This window comes from Ornithodoros turicata, chromosome 5 (assembly GCF_037126465.1).
Source record: "Ornithodoros turicata isolate Travis chromosome 5, ASM3712646v1, whole genome shotgun sequence".
NCBI classification, from domain to species: Eukaryota; Metazoa; Arthropoda; class Arachnida; order Ixodida; family Argasidae; genus Ornithodoros; species Ornithodoros turicata.
Genome location: NC_088205.1, coordinates 63,126,943 through 63,137,296, shown reverse-complemented (window position 1 = coordinate 63,137,296; position 10,354 = coordinate 63,126,943). Strand labels below are relative to the sequence as shown.

At 37.4% G+C, this 10,354-nt stretch overlaps 1 protein-coding gene across 1 annotated transcript in view; it reads left to right on the top strand.

The window, feature by feature from the left end:
- Positions 1-1,274: 1,274 nt before the first annotated feature.
- LOC135396128 (uncharacterized) overlaps positions 1,275-10,354 on the top strand; it is a 214,018-nt gene continuing 204,938 nt past the window's right edge. The window contains exon 1 of the mRNA XM_064627165.1: positions 1,275-1,365. Coding sequence (XP_064483235.1) covers positions 1,291-1,365 — 75 coding nt within the window. The 5' untranslated portion in view covers positions 1,275-1,290. The remainder of the gene's footprint in view (positions 1,366-10,354) is intronic.

Below are 10,354 nucleotides of genomic sequence, written 5' to 3'. Positions count from 1 at the left end.
CAGAACGGTTCGTGACTGTCATTTCTTATATAAGCTAATACATTCTGTCATTGACTGCCCCGAATTACTATCGAGCATTAACTTCCGAGTGCCCTCACGTTCTCTGAAGTCTCATCTTGTTTTTTTATCCTCACTCTTTTGCAAAGCCTCATCCAATCAACCGTTTGCAACTAATCTTGAACTCCGCGTCAGAACATTATGACACTGACATTTTCGCTCCTTCTCATGAGTTTCTTACACGTATTAGTGCCATTGTTTCTGTTTAACTTCGTGTTTCTGCGTTAACTTTGCCTTTTTGTATATTTGAATGTCTTTGTTTTTCATATATAACCCTTGTGGTGCATCAATATGAAGACCCTAGTGGTTGTTTTTGGGCACCTGAACAAAAGTAAAATTATTATTATTATTATACCCTAGTCAGACGGCAAACCTAAGTCCGTTAGCGGAACGGCCGTTACTTCACCTTTATCCAACCATCATTTCGAATGACATCGTTCTCTGACCTGATTTGTTGAAAACAGGAGGCGTACGCCTTTTTTGTGGCAATTATGAACTGCATAATTGTCGCAAAAAAAAGGCGTACGCCTCCTGTTTTCAATAAATCAGGGCAGAGAACGATGTCATTCAAAATGATGGTTGGACTACAAGTAAAGTGACGGCCGTTCCGCTAACGGACTTAGGTTTGCAGTCTGACTAGGGTATTAGATTGGCACTCTAGGCTGCCATTTCCTGTTTGCATATTAATATATTTTGTTGATGTGTGTCTGTCGCGAATTAGTGGCCGTTAAAATGACTGTAGGAACCAATCTCACCTTTGTCTATCAATCCCTATCATGCACACGTGACGCTATGACACCTGACGTGCTATTACCCGTTGCAACAAAATAACACTCTCCTGCTCTCCGATATCCTTTCCCTCAACGTACTCAGAGAACGAAAAATAAAGAAATTCATGACGGGTTCGACTCGAGTGATTTCTTCATGAGTCCTTACCACCAGCTCGCTTGCTTTATCGCCATTCTTCCAAGAGGGACTGTTATGCAGAACCACCGCCTCACTAAAACACTTGTTTTGAAACCATCGTAGTAAAAATACTTCCGCCGCGCATGTTGTGCTTGCTGGATCTCTCCAACCAACCATCAGAGGGTAAACAGAAACCTAGGGAAGCGCGCTAGGGAATGTTTAGGGAAATTAGGGAAAGGGGAGAGAAACGGAGAAGGCCGCAAACTCAGACCTCCAACAGCGACGAAGTGAACACACAGTCGATGAACAGGTGCTCTTCGCGACAGCATGGCTATCCTCAAGAGATGTTGCTGCTGGAAGTCGGTGCGGAAAGGAAGTTTTGCAAGCGGCATCTTCACTCTGGTAATGTGGACAATTTCATTTTATCCAGCGTGTACCCTGGTAAAACGATGGAAACACAACGAAAATTGGGGAAAAGTCAAATGTTCTGAATAACCTGAGCTACTGTTATTCGAGGAAGAAAACTATAATGTTCCATAAAAGACCAGACTACTGGGCAAGTTGGTACAATGACTGTACAATTTTTGTCCCGTCACGTCCCGCCCTCAATGAGCGCTAGTAGTAATAGGTCTTGTCCATTTGACGACATTGCCGCCAGGGCAGCGCCACCGTCGCGTCTGCGCCGACTTTTTTCGCGTATTTTTCCCCGCGCGGCGCCAGTGCGGAGGGTTGTCCGCGAGCTTATAACATGCAGAGACATGCAAAGAGGGGTCATACACAAAAAGTACGAGTGAAAATATATTTATTAATGCCAATTGTAATGCCAATCAAGTTGCGATATATTTATTAAAGCCAATTGTGCTGGGAATTGTGCCAATTGTGATGCCAATCAGGTGAAGGAGAAAAACCCAGCCGAAAAACCTTCACGACTTGTAACAGAAGAAACACAATACACATAATAAAGAACATACTTACTCATTACCAATTTCACAGCTTCCATATGGGTATGACTCAATGGCGTTAAAGAGGTATCTCTACTTCTTTCGTCATTTTCCAATCCACACCGAATTTTTTCGCGACTTTTTCCTGTGCGCGACAGGCGGCGCTCGTGTGGAGGGCTGCTGCAGTGGGTGGAGCGTGGCCGGATGGTTGCGTGAGCGCTTACCAGCTAACATTTTTCATCCTGGGCCGACTTCTTTCGTCATTTTTCAATCTGTGCCGAATTGAATCGCAATTTTTTTCCAGCTACAACAGGTGTGCAGTAGGCGATTTACATGCAAAGGATAGCCGTACACAAAAGTACAAGTGAAAATATATTTATTAAAGTCATTAGTGTCAGGAATTATGTTATGACTCTATGTGAAGGAGAAAAACCCGGCCAAAAACCTGGAGCAGAAGAAACACAATACATGTAACAAAGATTATACTTATTACAGGTATGATGCAATAGCATTGAAGGGGTGTCACGGATCAAACGCAATATTTTTTATTAGTGGTAATCACGCGTTTTCAATGAATCAGAAGGGATAGCACATTTTAATCAAAGAATATATTTTTAATCATTATGATTACAATCAAAATTACAAGTTTTATTATAAAAATTCTGAGACTTCAGAACCTGATAGATGTAAGTAATTTCGAGCACAGTAGCTAACTTTAATATTCCAACATGACACAAATAATCAGTTTCTTATGATTTGAATAGCGCAGACACAAGGAAATAATTCGAATCAGCACATAACATTAATAGAGAACCAATCCTCCAAATGTAGAGAAGTAATAGCTACACCATATCAAAACGAGAAACGAGCGCCACATTTAATCAAAGAAGATATTCTTAATCAATATGATTACAAACAAAATTACAAGTTGTATTATAAAAAGTCTAATTTTCCTATACGTGAGAACCATCAGTGCAATAGCAGGAAGTTCTGACAGATGTATGTGAACAGCAGAGAACCTGGAAGACCATGGGACACGAACACAAGAGGAAATAAAATCTATAACATTACATTGGTTAATCAAAACAACAGAGGAGAATAATCTATCACTTTAACTATCATAAAATCATCATCCTGACTTCCACAATACAATTTTCATTCTAAGAGACACTACAAGCTTTACTTTGTTTTATGAATCCGACACAGAAAATATGTTAAAAAAATTAACTTCACCACATAGCACGCTCCTAGCCAACAATCAGCTCTAATAATATCTGCCCTGATTTGTTGAAGACGGGAGGCGTACACCTGACAGTTATGAACATTTTCGAGCGCAATAGAGAAGATTATTCCAACATTACACAATTAATCATTTTCTTATTAAGTAAACAGCATAGACATACGGAAATAATGAGAAACACGATCAACAGCTAATAGAGAACCAAAACAAACATATCACATAAACAACAGACACATGCAGGAAAATAAATGAAAAAGAATCTATCAAAACGATAAACATGCACGGATGAATGGCAGAGAAACACTTTGAACGCCACATGATGAATAATTTAATACAGCACAGAGCTAACGCTGAATAGCAGAGAAACAATCTAAACGGCGCATCTACCAACGTGTAAACAACAGTCAGGAAAATATTACTGAAACAGCTAATAGAGAGCCAAAATCCAACACGTAAACAAGAGGTACACAAAGGATAAATAGTTGAAGAACAATCTAACAAAACAAGAAACATGCATGAATGAATAGCAGAGAAACACTCTAAACGGTGCATCTACCAACGGTAAACAACAGACACATGCAGGAAAATTGAAAAAGAATCGATCAAAACGATAAACATGCACGGATGAATGGCAGAGAAAGGCTTTGAACGATGCATCTGCCAACATGTAAACAACACACAGGAAAATAATAGCGAAACATTACAATTTGAAATAATATATCTTTTGAACTATCATAAAATCAACCTTGCGAGCTAACAATATCCTACTCAGGCACTATAAACGTTACCTTGACAGAGTTATCCAAACACGCACCACAGCTATACTTTCCACAGTACAACCAGACTCGAGACACGGTGGGGTCACTCTCTCCATCTATGCAGACCGGTGGGGTCACTCTCTCCATCTATACAGCCCAAAAGCGGGGAACCTGTTGGGTGGGGAAATCCTCTCTCTTTTTCAAATTCTTTCCTCCAAAAAGGAAATATTCTTAGGACCGGTGTACAGAGGCGAAATTTTTTATTGATCGCAAATAGACATTGGAATTATTCGATTCTAAAGAACACAATAAGAATTCTATCAAAAAAAAAAAAAATCTAAGAATAGACTTTCTAAGCAAATGAGAAATATTATCGACGCAAACAATACCAAATGAGAAACGATGTATGTAAACGTATTTCAGATCAGACAAAACTATTAGGCATACATTATTCTCAACTCACAAATATCATTCGATTGAATATCTGAAGCAAAGAGAGAAAGTCAAATTTATTCAATGATACAAACAATACTCGTTCGAAAACGAGAATCAAATTTAATTACATCGTTTTATGTTAACTTTGCAATACACGCAGAAGTCGCAAACAACTCATCTGAAATGCAAATTATTGTGTTTGCTATAGCGGAAATCAACGCACACAACTAGTAGAATATTTTTATTAATATCAATCGAGTGATCATCTGAAACAAAGTCAAAAGCAGTAATTAATTTAGGCAAACATTTTTTCATAATCACACAGCGCAAATATACATCACAGAAACATGTCTTTTTTCATTCAGGACCCACTAGTGGAAACGAAGTGAGAGAGTTCCCGTACACATTCGTTAAGGTTACGCCCGCAGGGAGTAGGGGAATCCAAACAACGGTCTATGTATTCAAAGCCATAAAATCGCTCCTACAAGTCAAGTTAGGGAAGGAGGGTCTCTTGCGCTGTCTTGTACATAGAATCACTGAAAGCAAACGTTTTTCCTTTACACATCACATCTTTTTTGTAAATTGACTTTCATAATTCTAACGCCAGGTGGAAGATTATGAACCTGATAATAAAATTTTAATAAATAAAATTAGCACCAATATGATTTAATTAAATGTCGAGGCGCACTACAAAACAGAACAGACAATTGCTATACATTGAAGAGATGGACGGATTTTGTACTCGTTACCATACGTCATGGGAGGACCTGATAAAAAGCTGCTTCGAAAAGGAGGAGCCGCGAAACGATTCATTTATCGCTGCATTTCAATACGTCCTAGACATGGTCGTATTCGGAGATATGGCACAAATTATGGAATTCAAGATGCGAGAACTTGTATGCCGAATCTACAATAGTTATAAAAATATTTGCACGTCATCATCGGAAGGACCACTTGGGTTGATGGTGGAGTTTTTGAGGTTTGCTAACGAAGAATTGAAATACACTAGACCAAATGTAATTGTAATCATTGCAATGGGTATTGCATTAATCAAGAAAGCAATCAGATCAAATTATCATATACAAGCAGTCTATATCGCACGATTCATTACGGATTTGTTGAAATTACACGTAACGGTTGAAATGGAAAGTACATAAAAAATCTTATCACGTGATATATTCCACTAGAGCCTCTACACATTTATTTTATTCTACCAGTCAAGGATGTCGAATGAACAGAAGTTCAATATTGTCGTGCAAGGTCTGATGTATCATCACTTATTGAAACTCAACAAACATATCAATTGTGGTGGGCCACCGGACGATTTTCATCTAATACTCTCTTGTACGCCATTCAAGAATCTTCATACAAAGAAAGGAAGCATCAATAAGAGACTGTGCAAATTCGTCGCAACAAAGTGCAAGTTGTTGAAGCAATACAAACACGGCGACAACATATCACCTGCGTTAATCAACGCTGGATTCAAGTGCCCAATAATCAGAATAAATTACTTGATGTCTTCGGAATTCATCAATCAAGACAACAAACGAAAGCTTCGGAGTTTGGAATAGAATTGTAATTTATCGAAATAAACAAGTGTATAATTGAAATAATAATTGTATTCTTTGTCATAATTCTAATGTATTCTACACAGCGCAACGAAAACAGCTTATGACTAGATTGAAGATTGCTAAGGAGACACTACATACAAGGATCTTCGCATGGAATCAGCGCTGGCAATCAAAGAGATTTTTTTACACGACCACACTCTATACAACACCGACACCCGAAGGAAAGAATTGTAGAAGAATCGATAATAGAAATTTAGAGGCATGTTACATCAATCTTTGTTTACAAAGAGGATCACTAATATTTTGCGAAAGCTTATTTTACGAATTAAATTGCACAGTGTATATATTTTCTCAGACTATTGGGCAGTTGACAATACTATATTGAAAGGAATCTATTATCAAATGACGCGAAGGTGGAGTCTACAATTCTAATCATCATAACATGCGGCACACAATTCCAATAATATTTTGGGAGAATCGAATCACGCAACTGTCATCAGAAATGTTTAACTAATGAAGATGAGCACTATGCATAAGATATGTAATTATAATAAGTAAATATTCCTTTGCAAACATAACCAAAGCAGCACACATAAACGTAGCTTCAATTCACAGAATGTACCCGAGGTTTTTAATTAGCCATACTGAAAAACTATGACTCTATTCGATATGTCACGGCATATGGGGCACTACAAATGGAAGGACATCCATTAATTTTAGAAGATTTTAGCTCATAATGAATCAAAACGCAATCTCCAACACCAAAGGTTCGTGTTTAAATTTTCAAAGTCAAAACTGTACACTCTTTCTTACAATTTTTTTTAAGATGTAGATTAAAAAGCTGTCTATATAGTCACACACTGTATACAAGATATTTGTTTGTACATTAATTGATAAAATTTATCAGATCACATTCCGGAGCAGTGGAGACTATCAGTAAGTGTTTAATTAAAACTGCTGCCGCAATTTACGAACTGAGTTGTAGAAAGCGTAATTTCACAGCTTTAGCTGGCTCACTTTGATACGCGAAGGTTTTAAGAACTCTTTTGCGATGACAAAGAATTTAATCGAGTGTATTGATGTTTTCTATATACTCTATAACGTAATGTGAATTCTCCACGACGTGGATAGTAAAAGTTACGAATATTTTTCGAACAAAATTTACTTAAAACTCGGAGAAAGGGTCACCCGCGTCGACGAACCCGTTTCCGGAAGAAAGCAACACGCTCGCGTTGGGGTGCCGCGTTAACGCGTTGGGCGCCGAATCGCGTTCGGTTTCGGAAGGGTGTCCGGGAAACGCTGCCCGGCGTGTTGCCGAAACGCATTCGACGACGTGAGTGACCCTTTCTCCGAGTTTTAAGTAAATTTTGTTCGAAAAATATTCGTAACTTTTACTATCCACGTCGTAGAGAATTCACATTACGTTATAGAGTATATAGAAAACATCAATACACTCGATTAAATTCTTTGTCATCGCAAAAGAGTTCTTAAAACCTTCGCGTATCAAAGTGAGCCAGCTAAAGCTGTGAAATTACGCTTTCTACAACTCAGTTCGTAAATTGCGGCAGCAGTTTTAATTAAACACTTACTGATAGTCTCCACTGCTCCGGAATGTGATCTGATAAATTTTATCAATTAATGTACAAACAAATATCTTGTATACAGTGTGTGACTATATAGACAGCTTTTTAATCTACATCTTAAAAAAAATTGTAAGAAAGAGTGTACAGTTTTGACTTTGAAAATTTAAACACGAACCTTTGGTGTTGGAGATTGCGTTTTGATTCATTATGAGCTAAAATCTTCTAAAATTAATGGATGTCCTTCCATTTGTAGTGCCCCATATGCCGTGACATATCGAATAGAGTCATAGTTTTTCAGTATGGCTAATTAAAAACCTCGGGTACATTCTGTGAATTGAAGCTACGTTTATGTGTGCTGCTTTGGTTATGTTTGCAAAGGAATATTTACTTATTATAATTACATATCTTATGCATAGTGCTCATCTTCATTAGTTAAACATTTCTGATGACAGTTGCGTGATTCGATTCTCCCAAAATATTATTGGAATTGTGTGCCGCATGTTATGATGATTAGAATTGTAGACTCCACCTTCGCGTCATTTGATAATAGATTCCTTTCAATATAGTATTGTCAACTGCCCAATAGTCTGAGAAAATATATACACTGTGCAATTTAATTCGTAAAATAAGCTTTCGCAAAATATTAGTGATCCTCTTTGTAAACAAAGATTGATGTAACATGCCTCTAAATTTCTATTATCGATTCTTCTACAATTCTTTCCTTCGGGTGTCGGTGTTGTATAGAGTGTGGTCGTGTAAAAAAATCTCTTTGATTGCCAGCGCTGATTCCATGCGAAGATCCTTGTATGTAGTGTCTCCTTAGCAATCTTCAATCTAGTCATAAGCTGTTTTCGTTGCGCTGTGTAGAATACATTAGAATTATGACAAAGAATACAATTATTATTTCAATTATACACTTGTTTATTTCGATAAATTACAATTCTATTCCAAACTCCGAAGCTTTCGTTTGTTGTCTTGATTGATGAATTCCGAAGACATCAAGTAATTTATTCTGATTATTGGGCACTTGAATCCAGCGTTGATTAACGCAGGTGATATGTTGTCGCCGTGTTTGTATTGCTTCAACAACTTGCACTTTGTTGCGACGAATTTGCACAGTCTCTTATTGATGCTTCCTTTCTTTGTATGAAGATTCTTGAATGGCGTACAAGAGAGTATTAGATGAAAATCGTCCGGTGGCCCACCACAATTGATATGTTTGTTGAGTTTCAATAAGTGATGATACATCAGACCTTGCACGACAATATTGAACTTCTGTTCATTCGACATCCTTGACTGGTAGAATAAAATAAATGTGTAGAGGCTCTAGTGGAATATATCACGTGATAAGATTTTTTATGTACTTTCCATTTCAACCGTTACGTGTAATTTCAACAAATCCGTAATGAATCGTGCGATATAGACTGCTTGTATATGATAATTTGATCTGATTGCTTTCTTGATTAATGCAATACCCATTGCAATGATTACAATTACATTTGGTCTAGTGTATTTCAATTCTTCGTTAGCAAACCTCAAAAACTCCACCATCAACCCAAGTGGTCCTTCCGATGATGACGTGCAAATATTTTTATAACTATTGTAGATTCGGCATACAAGTTCTCGCATCTTGAATTCCATAATTTGTGCCATATCTCCGAATACGACCATGTCTAGGACGTATTGAAATGCAGCGATAAATGAATCGTTTCGCGGCTCCTCCTTTTCGAAGCAGCTTTTTATCAGGTCCTCCCATGACGTATGGTAACGAGTACAAAATCCGTCCATCTCTTCAATGTATAGCAATTGTCTGTTCTGTTTTGTAGTGCGCCTCGACATTTAATTAAATCATATTGGTGCTAATTTTATTTATTAAAATTTTATTATCAGGTTCATAATCTTCCACCTGGCGTTAGAATTATGAAAGTCAATTTACAAAAAAGATGTGATGTGTAAAGGAAAAACGTTTGCTTTCAGTGATTCTATGTACAAGACAGCGCAAGAGACCCTCCTTCCCTAACTTGACTTGTAGGAGCGATTTTATGGCTTTGAATACATAGACCGTTGTTTGGATTCCCCTACTCCCTGCGGGCGTAACCTTAACGAATGTGTACGGGAACTCTCTCACTTCGTTTCCACTAGTGGGTCCTGAATGAAAAAAGACATGTTTCTGTGATGTATATTTGCGCTGTGTGATTATGAAAAAATGTTTGCCTAAATTAATTACTGCTTTTGACTTTGTTTCAGATGATCACTCGATTGATATTAATAAAAATATTCTACTAGTTGTGTGCGTTGATTTCCGCTATAGCAAACACAATAATTTGCATTTCAGATGAGTTGTTTGCGACTTCTGCGTGTATTGCAAAGTTAACATAAAACGATGTAATTAAATTTGATTCTCGTTTTCGAACGAGTATTGTTTGTATCATTGAATAAATTTGACTTTCTCTCTTTGCTTCAGATATTCAATCGAATGATATTTGTGAGTTGAGAATAATGTATGCCTAATAGTTTTGTCTGATCTGAAATACGTTTACATACATCGTTTCTCATTTGGTATTGTTTGCGTCGATAATATTTCTCATTTGCTTAGAAAGTCTATTCTTAGATTTTTTTTTTTTTTTGATAGAATTCTTATTGTGTTCTTTAGAATCGAATAATTCCAATGTCTATTTGCGATCAATAAAAAATTTCGCCTCTGTACACCGGTCCTAAGAATATTTCCTTTTTGGAGGAAAGAATTTGAAAAAGAGAGAGGATTTCCCCACCCAACAGGTTCCCCGCTTTTGGGCTGTATAGATGGAGAGAGTGACCCCACCGGTCTGCATAGATGGAGAGAGTGACCCCACCGTGTCTCGAG